At 52.3% G+C, this 20,154-nt stretch overlaps 2 protein-coding genes and 1 long non-coding RNA gene across 9 annotated transcripts in view; all 3 read left to right on the top strand.

The window, feature by feature from the left end:
- Positions 1-1,873: 1,873 nt before the first annotated feature.
- Positions 1,874-3,073, top strand: LOC128912704 (uncharacterized). Its single transcript, XR_008467729.1, has 2 exons — positions 1,874-1,969; positions 2,626-3,073. It is a non-coding gene; the product is annotated as an uncharacterized LOC128912704 (long non-coding RNA).
- Positions 3,074-4,401: 1,328 nt separating this feature from the next.
- Positions 4,402-19,731, top strand: ERAL1 (Era like 12S mitochondrial rRNA chaperone 1). 6 transcript variants are annotated; one of them, XR_008467604.1, is made up of 13 exons: positions 4,402-4,507; positions 4,798-4,974; positions 5,076-5,203; positions 5,288-5,365; positions 5,516-5,562; positions 5,917-5,978; positions 6,449-6,561; positions 7,067-7,459; positions 7,978-8,127; positions 8,407-8,487; positions 10,860-10,923; positions 17,348-17,555; positions 19,062-19,731. XR_008467604.1 is itself a non-coding variant. In XM_054208030.1 (12 exons), exons 1-12 carry the CDS (start codon positions 4,420-4,422, stop codon positions 11,749-11,751), a joined length of 1,398 nt encoding a protein of 465 aa, XP_054064005.1. In that variant the 5' UTR covers positions 4,402-4,419; the 3' UTR covers positions 11,752-11,928. The 6 variants fall into 6 exon arrangements, 4 of the variants coding, with proteins under 4 accessions (XP_054064005.1, XP_054064003.1, XP_054064002.1 ...); XR_008467605.1 differs by having other exon boundaries at positions 17,351-17,555; XM_054208030.1 differs by lacking the exons at positions 17,348-17,555; positions 19,062-19,731 and adding an exon at positions 11,735-11,928.
- The window catches only part of FAM222B (family with sequence similarity 222 member B), a 38,011-nt gene continuing 30,538 nt past the window's right edge, over positions 12,682-20,154 (top strand). For both annotated transcript variants that reach the window (XM_054208022.1, XM_054208024.1), the window contains exon 1: positions 12,682-12,816. The gene's annotated coding sequence lies outside the window, so the exon portion shown is untranslated. The remainder of the gene's footprint in view (positions 12,817-20,154) is intronic.

The raw sequence follows: 20,154 nt of genomic DNA on the forward strand, positions 1-20,154 counted from the left end.
CCCTGAGCAGCGCCGTGCCCTTGCCCCGCTGACAGAGCCCCCTGCGCCCTGTGGGGACCAGGCAGCACCCATGTCCCGTGGCACCCTGTGAGCCTGGGAGCCCTGTACCGTCCCCGTGCACCCTTCCCTGTGCAGGGGGACAGCAGGGTGGCTCTGGGGGTACCTGTCCTTCTCGGGGTCAGCCTGCGAGCGGGCGCAGAATGTGAATGGGGATAACCTGGGGGGCTTTGCTGCATTGCCCCCCCCGCAGGGCAAAGGCAGCTCCCTCGTGCCCTCAAGACCCTCCGTGTCCCCTCCGGGGCTGGGCAGGGGCAGGAGTAGGACAAAGGGCCCTGTCCCGTATGCCCCACGGCAGGGTGGCCCTGCAGATAGGCTGGGTGGGGACAGCTCGGCAGCCCCCGGTGGATCTTTATCTGCAGCCAGATAACGCTGCCCCACCGCTGTGGCACCCGGGGGTCCCTGCACCAGCTCCGCAGTGCTGGCCTGGGGGATGCTTGGGGTCCCTCTGCCCCCCGGGGTGCAGGGCCATGGGGCAGGGCTGCCCTCGCGCGCCGTGGGTGCTGAGCAGACGCGGGGGCCAGCCCGGAAGGGGATAGTCCCATGGGGGTCACCTGGGGCTGGCCAGGCTTGGGGGACTCTTGGGGACGCTTTGCCTGTGTCACTGCTCTCAGTGCTGGGGTGCCTTTGCCACAGTTTGGGGAGCACTACAGCCGCCCCCAGGACACCTCTGGGTGACAGCAGAAGCTGAAGACAGGAGGTGACTGTCCCTTGCAGTCACCGAGTCCTGGTGTCCTCTTGCCCAGGGGTGGGCTCATGCCAGGGCTTGTCCTTGTGCCACCTCCTGCCAGGGTCTGGCCAGGCCGGGGGGTGTGTGGGTGATGCTGCCCCTGTTCCTGTCACACAGAGGGGACAGTGGGTCTGGGGACACCTCGCATGGCAGGGCAGGGTCCCCTGATAGCCGGACGCTGCTGCTTATCGGGGTCCCCATGCAGACGGTCCCGGCGGGGGATTATCACCTCCCTGCAGGCGGCTTCCAGGAACATCCCTGCAAACAACCGGGCGCGATGGCAGGGCTCGCTGCGGGATGTGGCCCTGTGGGGACAGACAGGGCTGGGGACACGCATGGCTGGGGGACGCGTATGACCAGGGTCATGCACAGGCAGGTGACACACGTAGCCAGGGGCTGCAGCCATTTGGGGACGCAGGTGGCCAGTGGACATCTAAGACGAGGGCCAAGCGCTATGAGGTGACACAGCCCTCTTGGGGACACACATGGCCAGGGAGGCATGTCCTTTGGGGACACACAGCTGGGGGATACATCTCTCCAGAGGACACTTTTCCCTGAGGGGGGGACACATGCAGGCAGGGGACGTGTGATCCCAGGAGACATGTCCCTCCAGGGGGACAAATCCTTTTCGGGGTGGGATGGACACATCGCCAGGGGACACGTCCCTCAGGGGAGCACGTATCTTCAGGGGACACAGCGCTTTGGTGGCCACCCACCCTGGGAGGGGGACACAAGCTCCCTGCACACGTGTGCCTCATCTGGGGGTCCCTGCGCAGGGTGACCCCTGCACGCACATGTCCCCCCCACCACCACCACCCCAGCCCCCGTCCCTATGGGGCTGCCACCCTACCATGTCCAAACCCCCCCGTCCAGCAACTGGGAGCCGGTTTGCTCCCAGTTTGGGGACCCCCACCTATGGGGAGGCACCATCTCGGTGACCACAGGGGTCAAGGCAGGGGGACGGGGGGGTTGCGGGGGGCCACCCCCCCGTGCGTTCGCACGGGGGGGTGGCCCCCCGCAAACCCCCCTTCCCCAAGAGGCTGGGAGGAGCTCTTTGGGGCTGTGCCCCCCCCCCCGTCCAGCTGTGCAGCGCAGATGTGAGATATGCAGATGAGGCAGAGCAGGTTTTATAAGGCGGGTGCGGACCCAGCACCCCGCAAAGTCCCGGTGCCACCCCCGGAGGTAAGTGCCACCTCCTGGGGAGCTCCTGTCCTGCTCTGAGGTGGTGGGACTTGAGGGGGGGACACAAGGAGAGGGTAGGGGGGATGTTTGGGTCAGGGGGCTACTGGGAACCTCAGTTCTGCACTGGGGTGGTGGGATGGGGGGGATAAAGAGGGGTTAGGGGGGTGCTGGGGTGGGGAGGCTGTTGGGAGCCTTCATGCCACTTTGGGACAACAGGACCCAGGGGACAGGGGGGACAAGGAGGGGGTAGGGGGGATGTTGGGGTCAGGGGGCTATTGGGAGCCTCCATCCTGCTCCAGGGTGGTGGGACGGGGGGGACAAGGAGGGGGTAGGGGGGATGCTGGGATGGAGAAGCCACCGAGAGCCTCTGTCCTGCTCCGGGGTGGTGGGACTGGGGGGGATAAAGAGAGGGTAGGAGGGATGCGGGTGCGGGAAAGCCATTGGAAGCCTCCATCCTGCTCCGGGGCAGCGGGATCCGGGGGGGACAGGGATGGGGTAGGGGGGCGCTGGGATGGGGAGTCCGTCAAGAGCCTCTGTCCTGCTCTGGGGCGGTGGGACCAGGGGGATAGGGATGGGGAAGGGGGGATGCTCGGGGAGGGGGGGGGAGGTGGTGGCCCTGGTTCTGTGCTCCCTAACGGTGCTTTCCCCCCGTGCAGGCGCTGCTCTGCGTCCATCCCCCCCCCCCGGCACGCTGCCGGCTGCCCCGGGCAGGATATCATCGTATACTGTAAGTTGGCTATGAGACACTACAGTATAGATGATGTACTCCTCCGAGCGGCACCCCCCGACGCCACGTGGGACCACGACGACGCAGGACCGGGGGACACAGGGCTGGGACGTGGGAGGCGGGAGCGGAGGGACAGGCTCGGGGGTGTATGGGGTGGGGAGGTTGGGGGGCACGGGGGCACCCCAAGGTGCGGGCGGCTCCGGGCGCAGCCAGGGACACGCAGCCGGCGGGGAAACCGTTACCATTACTGAGTTTAGTAATGGTAACGGTTCTGCCGACGGTTGGGCACACGGCATGGCACGGCACGGCACGGCATGGCACGGACACGGCGATGGATCCCGGGGATCGGGCACAGGACAATAAAGGGGGTTACGGCACAGCGTCTCTGTCTCTCCTTCCTCGCATCCCGTGGGGGCTCCGGGCCCAGGCGGGGCTGGGTCACTGGGTGTACTGGGGGGCTCAGGGGTATACTGGAGGGCTCAGGGGTGCACTGGGCGCAGGAGACAGGGAACCCGGGGGTGCATTTGGGTGCAGGGGGGCACAGAGGTCCCTTGGGGTCCACCCCAGGGGGTGGAGGGGGCATTGGGGTGGATTGCAGGGGGTACTGCGGTGAACTGGGAGGCACTGGGGTGAACTGGGAGGCACTGGGGTGTGTTGTGGGGGGACAGGGGAGACTTGGGGAGCATCGGGGTGCATTGCAGGGGGTACTGGGGAGGACTGGGAGGCACTGGGGTGAACTGGGAGGCACTGGGGTGTGTTGTGGGGGAACAGAGGACATTTGGGGTGTATTGCAGGGGGTACTGGGGTGAACTGGGAGGCACTGGGGTGTGTTGTGGGGGGACAGGGGAGACTTGGGGAGCATCGGGGTGCGTTGCAGGGGGAACACGGGGATGCACAGGGTGGCATCGAAGGAGGGGAACTGGGAGCACTGGGGCTTGCTGGGGAGCACAGAAGAGGAGCCAGATGCATGGGGTGGGTTGCGGGGGCCACTGGGCAGACTGGGGTGCACTGGGCTGGACTGGGGAGTGTTGTAGAGGACACTGGGCACACTGGGGTGTGTGACAGGGGGCACTGGGACACACTGGGCTGTGGGAGCACTGGGCTGTGTGTCAGGCACACTGGGAGCACTGGGAGCATTGGGAGCACTGGGCTGTGTGGTGGGGCACTGGGAGCACTGGGAGCATTGGGAGCATTGGGACAACTGGGAGTGCTGGGGTGCGTGTCAGGGCACTGGGAGCACTGGGAGCATTGGGAGCACCGGGACAACTGGGAGTGCTGGGGTGTGTGGCGGGGCACTGGGAGCACTGGGCTGTGTGGTGGAGCATTGGGAGCACCAGGGTGTGTGGCAGGGCACTGGGAGCACTGGGAGCACTGGGAGCACTGGAAGCTCTGGGGTGCATTGTGGGGCACTGGGAGCATTGGGAGCACTGGAAGCTCTGGGGTGCATTGTGGGGCACTGGGAGCACTGGGAGCACTGGGAGCTCTGGGGTGCGTTGCAGGGCACTGGGATCACTGGGAGCGCTGCTGTGCCTGGCGGAGCCGGCAGGGGGCGCTCCCACTCCCCCGCCCGGCCCCGCCCCTGCCCGGTCCGCTTCCTCCCCACAACCCCCTGCGGCGGGGAGCGGCGCGCTGCTCCCGCCCGCCCCCTCTCTATGCTCCCCCGCTTTGCGCCAATGAGGGCGGGCGCCGCTCGCGCTCCCGGCCTGCCCCGCGGCGGGGCAACATGGCGGCGCCCGGCGGCCTGGCGGCGGCTCGGGCCGTGCGCTGGGCCCTGAGGGCCGCCGCGGCGGGGCCGCTCTTGCCGGGCTCAGGTGAGGCGGGCGCGGCTGGGGCCGCGGCCTTGCTCCGGGGACGGTCGGGGTTGTTCGGCGGCGGGAGTGAGGTCGGAGCCGCGGCGGGGCGCGTTTCCGAGGCGAGCCTGTGTGCGACGCCGCTGCGGAGCGGGAGCGTGAGGCCGGGGCGGGCCGAGGTCGGTGCTCCGGGGCCGGTCCAGAAACCTTGGGTGAGGGGGGAGCGCTGCCCGGATGCTGCAGGGTAGGGAGAAGAGGGACGAAACGATTTTGGGGCGTTTTCCGTACGTGCGGTTATTCAATATCTGCAGCGTTTGCCGCTGCTGTCCTTCCAGCGCGTCTCCTGGAGAGCTGCATCCCGCGGGCCACCGTGCTCCCTGCCCGCTGGAGCGGGAGCAGCTCGGCACTAGGCAGCATCCTGGGCATCCCCGCCGAGAAGCCGAGTGACGCCCTGGGCCAGCACCCGCCGCCTGTTGCCACCAGCAAAAGTGAGTGGTACCAGCTGCTACCCAGGTCCTGGTGCTGGGACCGGCGCTTCTGACCCCCTGTGGGATTTAGCAACGTTCAAGCTCCTTATTTCCCCCGGCAGAGGAGCAAGACCGCCTGTTACAGAATCAGCCTGACCAGCCCCAGAACCCCAAGGTTTTAAGAATTGCCATCATCGGAGCACCCAATGCTGGAAAGTCCACGCTCTCTAATCAGCTCTTGGGCAGAAAGGTAAAGCTGGGGTGGGACAAGTTCAGGCTGCTAAATAGCTTATTTGACATATTCTGGCCGTGTAACAAGTTTGATTTCTTACAGGTTTTCCCTGTCTCTCGAAAAGTGCACACAACCCGATGCAAAGCCCGAGGTGTTGTCACGTATGAGGACACACAGCTGGTAAGCTTCCAGACCTGCCTCTGCCTGGGACAGTGTTAGCCAGAAAGTGCAGGACTTTCTCATTTTTGTTTTGTGTGGTCACTTCTAATTGCACAAATGCAAGTTTTAGCTTGGTCGGTATCTTACAAGATCTGTATTTTCTCTTTCTAGATCATTCTGGACACACCTGGCCTCACTAGTCCCCTTAAAGCCAAAAGGTATCACTGCCGTTGTGGGAAGAGCAGGGGGGGATCCTGTCCATCAAAGTTTGATAAAACTGGAGGGTGATTTTCACTGTGCAAAGTTTGTAAAACAGGAGTGGACTTTTTTTAGTCTTAAGAAATTAAGTATTTTAGTATATTTTTAGTCTTATTTTGGTCTCTGAACGTTTTTATTGTTGCAATTTCAGTAGCACACAGAGCCTGTGGGAATGCCTTGGGGGATGTCACAGCCCATAAAACAGCTTTGTGTCTTTGGAATGATGGAAAATACTGTTTTGTCCCCTTTGGAGGAGAAGGAAGATGATTGTGATTTGAGTGCGTCTGGCTTACCCATTTGCATTTGTCTTTCAGACATAAATTAGATGAAGCCATGCTGACAGACCCATGGGACAGCATGAAACATGCGGATTTAGGTGGGTACTCAACTCTTCTTGGATCAAGCCAAACCCTTTATCTGCCACATAAGTTTACAGCCCTATGGCTGTGGTATCTGGATGTTTACTGGGCGGCAAAGGCAGTTCTGGGAGCATGAACTAGGAGGGAGAAGAGAAAAGCAGTGAAAATATTTGAAATATTGAGCCGAGGAGGGGATAAGAATTGCCTGGTGCCAAGCGGGGAGGCAGCTTGGGTTAATAATTGGGCTTGGATGTTGGGTTTTACTATGTGTGATGTTATTAGGATGGCAGGTATAAACTGCATTTTATTGTTTTATCAAATAAAACACTCTTTTTTTTTGGTTCCATCTGCATGCTGTGCTGTAGAAGAGAGAGAAGCAGCAGCAGGAGGGAAGCGATTCAACCGTAGGCTGTAGAGAATCTGAAAAAAAACCCCAACTATTTAGAACATGCAGATTCATCATATTTCCCTCCCTCTTTTCTGGCAGTTCTGGTTTTAGTGGATGTGTCAGATCACTGGACACGAAACTGTCTTAGCAAGGAGGTGCTGCAGTGTCTTTCTGAGTTTCCTGAGATCCCCAGTGTCCTGGTTCTGAACAAGGTAAGTGAGGAGCTTGTTCTTTCTACCTTCTACAGTCCGTTACACCAGTGTTTTCAGATAGTACCTGGCATCAGCAGCAATGTGTTTTCAGGTCACTGAGTCTGAAAAAGTTAAAAACCACCCGTTTCCCTCTCTGCTCCAGTATATTTAAGTGTGTATGTATGTATACATGTTACATGCCCACATATCTCTGAAGCTATGTGCTGCAGTCTGGCGTTTAAATCAGCCTGAGAAGAGGAGCTGGCATCGCGGTGGGGTTGGCTGACAAGAATCTCAGCAGAGCTGACAGAGGAGGTGTTGCCGTCAAGTTAACAGTGTTTGGACAAACTGTACTGTAACTGCTGATGCACTCTGGTTTGGTTTCTGGTCAGCAAACTGTCTGGACAAGAAGCCTTATCCTGCAGCAGCTGCCTCCCCTGGGTGGTTTCTTCTGTCTCCTTTGGATCCAGGGTCCAGCTGCCAACCTCATTTCAGACAAATTCCTGACATTTCTCTCTCATATTAGGTGGATCTGCTGAAGAAGAAGTACATCCTGCTGGAACTAGTAACTGAGCTAACAGAGGGAATTGTAAATGGAAGGAAACTGGAAGTGAGATCTGCGTTTGAACATAATTCCAGTTCTTCAGCAAAGCCTCCTCTTCAGATCACTCAGGCTTCTCCACCTGAGAACAGGGCCCGTGAGCCCCTCTGTCTGCAGGAAACAGGTCAAGCCCAAGAAGGCTGTAGCTCGGACAACAGTGGTGATACGAGGGCTTCTGAGTCCAGTCTTGTCGCAGAAGCAGCACAAGGGCCAAACCGCTATGGACCCAGAGATCTAAAAAATATGAAAGGCTGGCCGTGCTTCCAGGAGATTTTCATGCTGGCAGCTCTCCGTGGGGAGGAGGTGGATACGCTCAAGGTAACTGCAGTCTGAACTTCTTTTACGCTTTGAGGCTATCATGCTCTTACCCTTGTGGGACCTTGGTGCTTCATACTGAGCTTCAGCTCCTGTGAGGAAGTAGCAGAGCTGCTGATCTTGGCCTGGGGTGTGAGGGGAAGTGTCACCTGTCGACGTGGAGTATGTCTGTAATGTATCTCCAGAATTTTCTGTAGGGGGACTCTGACTTGAGGCTCTCCAAATAGCATCCTGTTCATAATGTTGAAGCCACCCAACACATTATCTTTCAGCTGCAAGTGATGCTATGGGCTTTTATAACTCATACAAATGGCTCTAGGGAGTTGTGACCTTTTGGCAGGGTTTGAGTTTCAGAAGCTTCCCTTTCTCCTTTCCCCGCCAAAGATACCGAACTACTGCCCTGATGCCTGACTAGCAGCAGCATCCACATAGTGACATGCTGTAAGATGAGGGCGGGGGTTGGTGGCACCGCGAGTGGTACGTGACAGCTGATGGGTGTGATGTGTATTTTGTGCCTGCAGCGGTACCTCCTGATGCAAGCCAAGCCAGGCCCTTGGGAGTTCCACAGCGAGGTCTTGACCAGCCAGTCACCTCAAGAGATCTGCGATAATATCATCCGCGAGAAGGTACTGGAGTACCTGCCACTGGAAGTGCCCTATGGCGTGACTCAGGTGGGAAGCACACACAAGCACGCTTACCTTTGAGCTATTTTAATGGAAATATCAGACTATGTGATGAGAATCCCTTTGTTTGAACTTGAAACCCTTTGCAGGCCGCATGGGGTAGCTTGGGACTTGCATGTCAGGTGCTGTGAGACCCTTTGTGTGTCTGAAGGGGGGGCCACCCTTGTGTGCTCGTGTCAGGGAGCCGCGGAGGTGTCTCTGAGGGAGTGGCGTTTGCTGTTCCTGAGGCGCTTTGCAGAACTGCTGAGTGTGTGCTTGCTGTTACAGGTGACTGAGATATGGGAGGAAGGACCGAGCGGGGAGCTCCTTATTGTGCAGAACCTCTTGGTCCCAAGGAAGTCTCATATGGTGAGTAACAGAAGAGAGATGGCGCTCTGGGGAGCGTGAAAGGAGGTTCCCTAGGTCCATGTGCATCCTTGCTGTGATCCCCTCTCCCTCAGTTGTGGGGTCTCTGATGGGGAAGAGCCAGGTGCCCGATGCAGTCACAGGCTGTTCAGTAACAGCTTCTGCCTTTCTAAAGTGACCGCTTGCCCATGGTTTGATCTTGGGATTTCCCTAACTGCTGTATCCCCTTTGATTGCTTCTCTGGCTGCACTGTTTTCTTGCGTGATTCCTCCCCACTGTTAAGCGATGTAAGGATGAGATGATGATCTTCTCTCTGGGTTTTGATATAGGTGATGTTGATCGGAAGAGGAGGTAAGGTTATCAGTAGGATTGCTCAGGAGGCTGGCCAGGACCTGATGAACGTTTTCCTGTGTGATGTCCGCTTGAAGCTCAAGGTGGATGTGAAGAGTTGAGCTCTTTGTGTATGTTTTAACAGCCCATGAGCTCTTTGGTCATGCAGAGAAACCAGTCCCATTTTTCCCTGTGGATATCTCGGCACCTTTATTCAATTCAGAAACAGAGGATAATGGAATCAATATAGCGGGCTGAAGTAGAATGTATTATTCGTTGGGGGAATGGCCCAAACTGAAATAAAGTCTTCAGACCTTCTATGGCACCTTGTCTTGTGGAAGCTGGGGATGGACATCGGAGAAGGAGCTGCACATAAGACTCTAGTACTGCATTTACAGCGCTGTCATCCACTTCTCTGGGGCTCTGTCCTGCGTCCTTGCTGTCAAGTGTTTGTGCCTGGAAGTGCAGGAGCATCTCCTGTCTTTTAGCAGACAAAGGGTTGCAGTGAAGAATTACCAGCACACAGTTTATCATCTCCTCTGAAGGCTGAATGACTCTAGTGGTGGTCGTGCAGGAGGAAGAGGCTACCCCCACCCGCACGGTGGTCTCACGTCGGCTTTGCTCCCTGTCCCGGTGAAGTTCATTGTGTGAATGTATGACCGTGTAGGGAGTCCGTGTTGCCCAGGCAGCCTGAGTTGGAGGGGTTTGCTGGCTAACAGAAATGACTGGGTGTGACAGAAGGAGCTCTTAAGCTCTCTGTAGATCGTAAAGGCCAGCGGTTTCCAACTCCTGTGTGGGAGCCCTGCCCACAGGCTCGCGTGCACCATCCTCTTAGACGACTGCCAGCTGCTGCTTTCGTTTTGACCTCTTCTGTGCATTAATTTGTAAAAATGCTCGTTTCTTCTCTTTCCCCTGTCATCCTTTCCTCCAACTTGCTCAGCGGTTCACTGCTCCTGGCATGTAATACTTGCTCCAGAGGGATGGATCTGATCATAAACTCTTCTGAGTGGATTTCTGGAGAAGCAGAGAAGTGGAACCGTGATCAGTTCTTGGTGTGTGTATGGGCTGCTTTTCTGACCAACAGTGAGAGGAGCAGGGAGGTCGGAGAATGGGCTTGTGAGCGTTTGCTGGAGCATATTAATCGGAAAGGGAAATAGAGCAGGGAATAGGTGTCTTTCTGCCTTTCCACATCTTGTTTCTGGTGCCTGGTGGGGTTCTGCGCCCGTCCACCCCTCTGGATGTTTGGCTAATGAATGAATGTTGGGTGGTTTGGTCTGAAGATGCCGCTAGCAGCATCTCATAGATGCTTACCTCTTCAGAAGAACTTGTTCGTCATGCAAAGCCAGAGTGGACGCCCTTTCTTAGGAAGTTGAATAGTTTATTGCACCAACGTTACTGTAAAGTCATTGCACCAGCATTGCAGATACAAACGTAGAGGCTGTCGCAGCTGAAGAAAAGCCCAAAGTGGGAAGAGCAGTTGGATGTGTGAGCTTGAGTTCTGTCTCTGTACACTGCTGTGCTCAGGTGTTTGGAGCACTGGGCAGCTTCCTGCCAGAAATGCAGGTAAATCCCATGTGCTGTTACAAATTAAGATCCCTGAGCGAGGAGAACACAGGCTGCTGGTCCGACAGTTAAATGAGGAGATCTGGTAGGGTCTGCTGGGGACCCTTCTCCTGCCTGGAACCCAAACTTGTTGAGCAAATCCTGTGCCCACCGTCAAGAAGATGCTTTACCAGCACTGGCAAAAGCCTGTGTCTGGGCTGCTGGAGGATTCTGCCGTCAGGAATGCAGGATCACCTGAAAGCCGGGTTGGGAAGCCTCCAGAGCGTGGCCTTGCTGCCCCTGAGCAGGGGACACTGTGGTCCCTTGAATGTTTCTATGCGACTTTTGTAATTTCCTTGCAATAAAATGAGGTCCCAGCACAAGCAATTGTTCTCTTCTCCTTTCTTCTTCCCTGTCAGCCAGACCTCGCAGCCACCACCTTCCATCGGTTTTATTCCAGCTAAAACCAGGATGCTTTTATGTCTTTCCTCCTTTCTTCCCAGCCAAGCTTAGATCCCGTTTCCCAGCCTGTGGCTTCTGAAGGTTACACCTTGGAAGAAAGCTTGGGTAAGCATGCTTTGAGGGGTCGGAGGTGTTTCATCGGGTGGAGGAGGTACAAGGGGGGGCCTCTATGCAGGCAGAGGTTGGGATCGTAGAATGGTTTGGGTTGGAAGGGACCTTGAAGGCCACCCAGTGCCACCCCCTGCCCTGGGCAGGGACACCTCCCACCAGCCCAGGTTGCTCCAAGCCCCGTCCAACCTGGCCTTGAACCCCTCCAGGGATGGGGCAGCCACAGCTTCTCTGGGCAACCTGGGCCAGGGGCTCAGCACCCTCGCAGCAAAGAATTTCTTCCTAATATCTCATCTAAATCTACCCTTTTTCGGTTTAAAACTGTTACCCTTCATCCTATCCCTACATGCCCACGTAAGAAGTCCCTCCCCATCTTTCTTGTAGGCCCCCTTCTGCAGAGCCTCGTACCAGGCTCCTTCCCAAAGGGATGGAGCTGAGCGCCTGGTGCCGTGGCTGGTGTTGGGGGCGATGGAAGCGCTCCAGGTGTGGGAAGGAGTGAAGTCATAGAACTATGGAATGGTTTGGGTTGGAAAGAACCTTAAACATCATCCAGTTCCAATGCCCCTGCCATGGGCAGGGACACCTCCCACAGGGCCAGGTTGCTCAAGAAATCTCTTGCCTTCTCCCATTAGTAATGAAGTTTGGAAGTCTCTCCTGTTAATGAGGTTTGATAATTAGGTTAATTAACACATGGCAAGCCGATCGTGTTGCTGGAAACCCACTTTCCTCCGGCTGGGGGGGGTGTGTGTGTGTTTTAATTGACTTGAGGGACAATCGTTTGTCAGGATAATCCTTGTTATCAATACAGGCTGGAGGATGATGTGATAGAGCAGCCCTGCGGAAAAGGACTTGGGGGTCCTGGTGGGTGAGAAGTTGGACATGAGCCAACAATGTGCGCTCGCAGCCCAGAAGGCCAGTCGCATCCTGGGCTGCATCAAAAGAACCGTGGCCAGCAGACCCAGAGAGGGGACTCTGCCCCTCTGCTCTCGTGAGACCCCACCTGGAGTCCTGTGTCCAGCTCTGGAGCCCTCAGCACAAGCAGGGCATGGACCTGTTGGAACGGGGCCAGAGGAGGCCACGAAGATGATCCGAGGGCTGGAGCCCCTCTGCTGTGAGGACAGGCTGAGAGAGCTGGGGGGGTTCACCCTGGAGAAGAGAAGGCTCCGGGGAGACCTTAGAGCCCCTGAAGGGGGCCTGCAGGAAAGCTGGGGAGGGGCTGTTTGCGAGGGCATGTAGCCATAGGACGAGGGGCAACGGTTTTAAACGAGAGCAGGGTGGGTTTAGATGAGACATTAGGAAGAAGTTCTGTACACTGAGGGTGGTGAGACACTGGCCCAGGTTGCCCAGAGAGGTGGCGGAGGCCCCGTCCCTGGAGACATGCAAGGCCAGGCTGGATGGGGCTCTGAGCAACCTGATCTAGTTGAAGATGTCCCTGCTCACTGCGGGGGGGTTGGACTAGATGGCCTTTAGAGGTGCCTTCCCACCCAATGCATCCTGTGATTCGGGAAGGCGGGGGGAGGGTGGTCGTCGAAGCTTTCTTGGCCTGGGTATCACGGGGGCTGGGGCTGAACCTCCCCCCCGTCCTCCATCGCCCGGTGCTCGGCGCTGTACGTTCCGAGGGGGCGCCACCAGGGGGCGCCGCGGCGCGGCGCTCCCCGCGTTGGGGCGGGGGGGGGGGGGGGTGTCGAAGCCGCGCACGCGCAGCGGGCGGTGGGGCGGCGGGGCGGTTGGCGCGCGTGCGCGGGAGCGGCTGGCGCAGCCACCACGGCGAGAGCGGGCGGGCGGCGGCGGCGGCGGCGGTGGCGGCGGCGGCTGAGGAGAAGAAGAACGGCGGGGCCGGTACGGGCACAGCGGCGGCGGCGCCATGAGGCCCGGGCAGGGGCACCGAGAGTAAGTACTGAGTGGGCCGGACAGCCGCCTACGCGGGATGGCCCGGCCGGTGCGGCCCACCCCCCCCCCCCCGCCTCATTGTCCTTCCCGGGTGTCCCCTCCCCCCATCCTCTGAGGCGGCGTGAGGTAACCCCGCTGTCGCGACCCTCCGTCAGTCACGACAGCGCTGCGTGGCCGCTCCCGGGAGGCGACTGAGGGACGGGACGCGGCGACGGCTCTGCCGTCGCCGCGTCCCGTCCCTCAGTCGCCTCCCGGGAGCGGCCCCGGCCCACCCGCCTCGTCCTTGTGAGGAGATGAGGGGGGGAGCCGCCAGCCCCCCATAGCCCCTCTGCCACTCGGAGCCTTCAGTCCCTTTCCCTCACCTATCAAAGAGGCAGCGGGAATCGCGATAGTACGCCAGGCGTCGCGACAGAGAAATGCCTTCAGGGGGGAAAAGGCGTGTTTGGAGGGGAGGTGGGGTTGGGGGGGGCGTGGGGGGGATTGCCATCGCGATGTGTGCAAAATCCTTTGTGTAATTCCCAAGAAAAGTGTCCTTTTTTTTTCCCCAAGAGGTGTCGTTAATAAATTTCTGGTATTTCTGATTTCCCAACCATTTTTTTTCCGAGCATCATAACACAGGCGTGAAGAGAACGGCAGAGCTTGACTTATCTCTTTTTCGGTCCACTCGTGCAAGCCAAAGTACTTAAATGTTTTTGGTTATGCAGCATATGATCTTCCCAGAGCAGCACCTGCGAGGGCTTATGGATGCATTTTATCCTTCTCTTGGTATCTCCTCTAATCACTTGGGTACAACTTTTAGGATAAATTGCAGATGCAGGTTAGTTAGCTCAGTAATAATTCATCGCACTCAGTCCTTGCCACAGTCCTTAATTTTTCTTTCTTTAATCACGTCTAACACCTCGAAAGAAAACATAAAGTTTATTTGGAAAACTTTTTGCAACAATACTTTTACCTCTTTACTGCCCAAACCCAGCTCTTTGTTGCGCTGGTCGCCGCAGGAGAGCACGCTCTCGGTGGATGAGGTTGGGTTCCCGAGTGATGTCATTTGTGCTGGAGCAACGGTGATGACTTTGTGATTGAATAAATCCTACTGGACGTGTCGGGCTTCGTGATTTTGTGTGCGCGCGCTGTAGAAACTTCGTCTGATTCAGCAGCCGGCTGAGAAAATTCTGTGATCGGTGCTACGTAGGCAGTAAGGGAATATAGTGATGATAGCTGCTTTTTCCTTTTCAGCGCGTGTATTTCTGTATTTTTTCCACCTAAAGAATTTGAACTTGTTAGAGTAAATACATAAAGCAGTGGGGAAAACTGCTGTTGAAGCATATTACAGATACTAGAGGTGGATAGAGCAGGGTCTCACAGGCAGCAGCCTGGGGAGTGGAGGATGCACGGAGAGAGCGTAGAGGTGGGTCTGGTGTCCTATAAAGCCAGTCCAGAGGGTCTGAAAACTCTGGGGGGGGAAAGCAGCAACAACAGAAATCAAGCAGCGGCAAATGAAGTGATTGGTGCTTTTTAGTAGGGGAAGGTCTGGATCAAAAGCAAGGAAGAGTCGGAGCAAACAGTGGGTAAGATTTGCAATAAATACAGGATCTACAGCTTTCAGGGAAAAATGCTTCCATAAACAAAAGACTATTTTTTAAATGGTATTTACACTGCGCAGTAGGGTGCAATTTCTGAGGTGAAGAAATCAGAGATTGGCCCTTTTCTGGGGGAGTCACAGGTTGAGCTGGAGCTAGAAGATGGGTTTGATGAATAGGCCGTAATTTACAAGCATCGCTTCAAATATTTTCAATATTTCTTAACTATTTTAAGAAGCCATATTGAGTTCAAGCCCAACCAGCCTGATAGTGTAGAGAGAGAAAGGATGTGTATTGCTGGAACAAGAATTAAGCAAAAATAGATAAATCTGACATAATGGATGACAAGGGAAAGATGACTGCTGAAAGATGCTGGCATGCTCTCTGTTCCTTCATGCCTGGCGTATATTTTGTAGTGTTACATGGCTTTTGAAGTGTAAAAAAAAATAAATAAATAAAATCTTGTTTTGTGCTGAGATAAAAGAAAAGGCAGGTGCTTAAATTCTGTTGAGGGTCAGCTTTCATACTGACGTTAAGTAGTGACCTTACTTGCAGTTACCCCTCTGTCATTTTGTGAATTTCTCAAGAGAATAAATAATGCGCTTAGCATCAAATAAATACCATTTAATAAGATGGTATTTTTGATCACCCTTTCACTTCACATTGCAAACAAATTCACACTTTTTCTGCTTGAGCACAGCCTGGGGTGCTATTTCTGTTAATAACATTAAAAAATATGTTGGAGAATATCCACATCGTATTGTTTCTTCTCCAAATGTAGAATTAAGGAACCCTTATGTTCTCTGTGACTTGGATATTTGCCTTCATTTAAGTCTTATTTGTATTTGTTTCAAGTTGTCCTCTGATAGATAAGCTTTTATATCTACGTTTGCTTCTGGGAACTGTTAGCAGATGAAGAGGCAAAGTAAGGATTTTGTTGAGGACTGAAGTATCTGTATTTCCCAGAAGCGCTGCCTGCTGTACCATGTACAGGAGCTTTATCTTGTATCTCCACCTGCACTCACTGAAATGCCTGGACGAGGGATGGAATCTTCTACAGGTGTTTCCTCCCCAGAGCAGTCCTTTTCTTTTTCACCTTGGTTTGTCCGTTCATCAGTATTCTTCTTGTGTTTTGCCCTGTTTGCCCCCATCCCAAAGCCTCCATGGCTGAAACATTTTGCATCTTGAATACTGCTGGCACGCTCATTTTCAGCGAGGTAGTAGTGAGGGGAGTCAGTGATTTATGAAGATGGGAGATGAAGTAATGTCCATTCTGTAATTCTCTAAAGCTCAGTAATTTCCATGATTCTGGGATTTATGGAATTACTAAATACACCAGCGAGAACATAGCCATAGCCTGACTGACTTGATTTATTTAACAGATGATCACAATTTTGAAATAATGGGTTTAAGAACATGTAGTTCACTGAAATACTACACCCAACAGTTGAGTAACAGGTCACTCCGTCGCATTGTAGGCTGTAACCGGGGCCTGCTGACTCCTCTAAGGCTGTTTATGGGGTAAAATGCTCCTGAAGATGAGTAAAGGTTTCACGGTTTTCTGCGTCTGTAATAAAGTGTCTCACCCCACCACTTTCAATTTTCAGCATTTAAATGTTTTCAAACCGGGAAGTTAAGTGAATAATTTAAATTTTGATTCCTTGTGTGGTATGCCGTATTCCCGTTTTCTCATTGTATTTTGTGACTCGTATTAAAATCTTAACCGTAATGGCCTTTGAGCAATTTTTCTTTTAATTGCGGATCGTTAGTTTGAATATGAATGCTAAAATGAGTTTGTCACACTGTTCATCTTTTTTCTTTCTAAAAAAAAAAATTGCTTTCCAAGTACTGATTCAGCTGCCGAGGAGCAGAGCTCCTGAAAAGGCATTTTGCTGACTGGCATCCAGAAAAGTTGTTTTTAACTTTGCCCAAAGATATTTTTCCAGTGGGTTGTATTCCTCAAAAGCTAAGTTTACTATCCCAAATAGGCATAGTTTGGCCTTGGTCCTGCCTATACCTGGAGCTGACAGAGGCCAGCATGTTCATCAGCTGCTGGTTTCAGTGTTTTTAGTAATCTGATTTAAATGGGCACTAATAAAACCAATGACGACTATATTCCGTGGCTGAATCTCGCTTTATGTAGACTCTAGACCCCTTTTCCTTAATTCGGTATGTTCTGTCTGGATGTTTCTTCATGCCTCCCTGCTCATTCTGTATTTGGTATGTTGTTGCTATAATTATTCTCCCGTTGTGCTCAGGAATTAAGCATAGTTTACGTATTCCCATTGCTTAACTTGTTTATACTGCGTTTGAAGATTAGTCCAAGTTTCCAGGGTCTGTGAAGAAAATGGTGATATTTCGTTATTGGAATAATTTCACAAGAACGTAGTTTGGCTGCAGTCTGGCTGTGGTACAGAATAGCGGGGGTGTAGTACTTGGGGTGTGCTGGGATGAAAACTGGGAGAGGTTTTTAATGTAAATTTTCAAGTCCCGTGCAGCGTTGCTGAGTCTGCGGATGGTGGTGTGCTTGGAATGCGTGGAGCAATCGAGTTGAACGTCTGGATTATTGATGTATTTAGAGATAACTGAACTGCTCCAGGCTTTTAAATAGCATTGATGGGTATGCTATAGGGAAATGTGTTAGAAAACAGGTTTTCTGTAAACGCAACGCATCCGAGGCAAACCTTTAAGTAAAATTCTGTTGAATCAGGTGACAGATCCTGCCTCCAGCAGGAGCGAGCTCTGTAGCATCTTTGGTGTGCAATGGGTGAGACGATTCTTAATTTCTTACGATGTCTGTAGTAATGTGATGCAGAAAAGGTGAACCATGAAAGTGAAGCTATTCTTAGTATTTAAAAAAAAAAAAAATCAATCAAAAAATGATCTACCAAGTGATACGTTGCTGACGTCTGTAGTGCAGCCAACCCAATTAAGGTGCCGTATATTGTTTCCAGCAGGATTCTGATTGTTTCTAATTTGGGAACCACGTGAGAGCAAGTGGAAATAGGTGAAACGACAGGCTTTGCTATTCAGAGTGGATCTAGCATCCAGTTGTTTTCTGTAATTCCACGTCTCCTACTTGGGGGTAATCTCCCCGTCCTGTGCTTCGCAGCTAAGATGGTAGCCACACGCAGCCTCCTCCAGGTGATTTCTTCCTCTATGGTGAGTCTGGGGTTTCTGGCAGAGAAAAAATTATTTCCTGATATAGGGAGAGCGCAGGGCAGTGGAAGAGGGGGGAAAGAAAAAAGAAAAAAAAAAAAAAAGGTGTGGTTTTTTTTACTTGGTAAAATATCGCATAAGTCAGTGTTCGGTGCTGTGGATTTTTTTTTTTTCTGTTTCCTGACTCCAGCGTGTCCTTTGCTGTATCCTGCTCTCCCTCGTCTTGCCTTCATGTTGTTAAACTTCGAGCGTGCATTTTAGAGGACTTGCATATCGCAGTCCTGCCCTTTCCTGTGGCTGTTGCCTTGCCACTCATTTTCTTCCTCTTCGTAGGCAGTTTCTGCACGCAGAACGCTTTGAAAAATGTCGTACAATTACTGTCTTGAGCCAATACCATGTATATATATAGTTTAAATTCTGTTGGATGGAAATAGCATTGTATGAGCCTTTTAAAAAAAAAATGACACAGATGCTCCCACTCTCCAAAGTAAACTTCCTCCTCTGCTAATCTTTTTTTAAATCTGGAATGGAAAATGCATACATTTTTAACATCTGGAAAGGGGAGCCCTTCATGCCTACTTTATTATTCTTCTATCCAGCAGTGTTCTTCATTCATCCTTCTGTTCTGTCACTGTTTTTCTTAGTTTTTGGTCTTCTGAGCTAGAGGAACATCGGGTGCTTTGGCTTCATTGTGGACAGGCAAAGTTGGGTATTTGCTCGCCCTTCTCTTCCAGCTCATCAGTCTTCTGATTCTGCCTTGGGTTTGTTTTTTTTTTCATCAGCTACAGAAAAGCCCTCAGCTTTTGCTTAGAATGGGTAATGTGTTCCTAGAACTGGTAATGCATGCATCCTTTGACTTTAAATTGTTCACAACTATGCTAAGCATTTGTGAATGAGCGTGGAGGAAAATCAATATGTGAAAAGGCCAGAGCAGGCAAGGGAAAACAGCTCTTCCAGCACCTTTTTCTTGGTCACACCATTGCCCGATTTTCAGTTTTCCTGTCTGTGGACTCTTTAGTGTTTAAATTTAGAAATGGCTTGTTTTGGAACAAGTCACTTTTAAGATCGTTTCCATAAGATTTGTGTGTAATTTAATCCCATTCAGGTTTGCTGCTCTGATCTGTGTTTAGCTTGTTCTGCGAGACTTCAGGTTGCTCTTTCTCCCTATGCCTCTCCCAGTATTTTCTAGAAATTCGCCTTTTTTTTCCAGTCAAAACTGCAACAGGATTTATGCAGCCTTTTCTATTATGAATACCTTTTCTATTCCCTGTTTCTATTCATAGACAAGGTGGTGTTTTTAGAATTGTTACTTTGTTAAAATAGCCTGAATGTTTAGGAAATGTAACTTCAATTTCTCTGAATGATCTCATTAGTGATTATTATTTAAATACTCTAGAAATGGAATGCATGGACTATAGAAATTAGTATGAATAATATATGTACTATTTCTGATGTATATTCTCTCATATTTACTATTCTTTTCCAACACACCTTCCTTTAATATTTCAGGGCATCTTCTTACTTACAGATGATCAGTGAGTGAAGCTGCAGATGAAGAACTAAAAAAAGGCTTCTCAAAATGTGACAGTACGATATAACATTTCAACCACTTAAATTTAAGTCAAGGCAGGGAAGAATTAAGATTTTACATACTTCCATCTAGCGTGCGTGAGGGAAATTGCATCTGTGGTTAAAATCCTCAGCCATTCTCCTAGCAGTTCCAGTTGGGCAAGGATCATCTCATCTGTTGGTCTTTGTTAAGCAGTCCCTGCTGATAAACTGTGCAGCATCCCAGGGCTGACGCATTTCAGCTCTAAGTATTTATGTGGCAGTAGCTTTGCAATGTCCATAAAATGGCGACGTGCGAAGTTTAAGAAAAATCACCTTTCACCGTGTGGTGTTCATACTCTCGTTCAGTGTGTTCTGCTCTATTTACTTGTCATTCTGTGCTAGAATTTCAGCTGCTTGATTTATGAATTATTGCCATTGAAATAAAATTAAAGTGGCTGTTCAGTTATTTAAGAGCCAATTAAATCTGATTTGATTCTGATGTAACATTTCCAATGAAACTGCATAAAATGCAGTCTGTGGAGGAAAGTTAGATCTAAAAATGTTTAGTGTTTATTTTTTATAATCTGTGCTTTAGACAGCTTGACTTGCCAAATAAAATCCATTGCAATCTCACAACAGTGAGTTCAGATATTAAAAGTTACTCTATATAAGAAAATAAAACAAGTTTTGGTGTTTTCAGTCATCCTGTATGAACCTTTAGCCACAGCTGCTGGTTGGAGAATGTATTCATCCAGGAGAAATGAATTTCTCTTGTTTGCAGTGCTTCTGGAGAATACAATGTGCTAGCCTTTGGTGACTTTCAAAGGTAGAAACAATGGGTCTTCTGGGACTAATGTTTCTCAAATCATGGGCTATACTGTCTTGAGGGATCAGCGTTTATATTAGTTGAGTTTCCAGTATCAGAATGCGCTAATTACTGTGGGGTCCCCCGTTCACGAGGGATGCGCAGGACGAGATGCTTTGGGAAGTGCAGCCCAAGAACCTCAAGCAGTTCATGCAGGATGGACAGAGATGCGTCGTTTGTTGCGTG

This window comes from Rissa tridactyla, chromosome 7 (genome assembly GCF_028500815.1).
Source record: "Rissa tridactyla isolate bRisTri1 chromosome 7, bRisTri1.patW.cur.20221130, whole genome shotgun sequence".
NCBI lineage: Eukaryota > Metazoa > Chordata > Aves > Charadriiformes > Laridae > Rissa > Rissa tridactyla.

Excerpts from the sequence above, each read along its gene's own strand:
- ERAL1 (XM_054208027.1), top strand. The coding sequence starts at position 4,420 with ATGGCGGCGCCCGGCGGCCTGGCGGCGGCTCGGGCCGTGCGCTGGGCC. Across the intron at positions 5,563-5,916 it reads AGTCCCCTTAAAGCCAAAAG|ACATAAATTAGATGAAGCCA; the intron begins GTATCACTGCCG and ends TTTGTCTTTCAG. Across the intron at positions 6,562-7,066 it reads GTGTCCTGGTTCTGAACAAG|GTGGATCTGCTGAAGAAGAA; the intron begins GTAAGTGAGGAG and ends CTCTCATATTAG.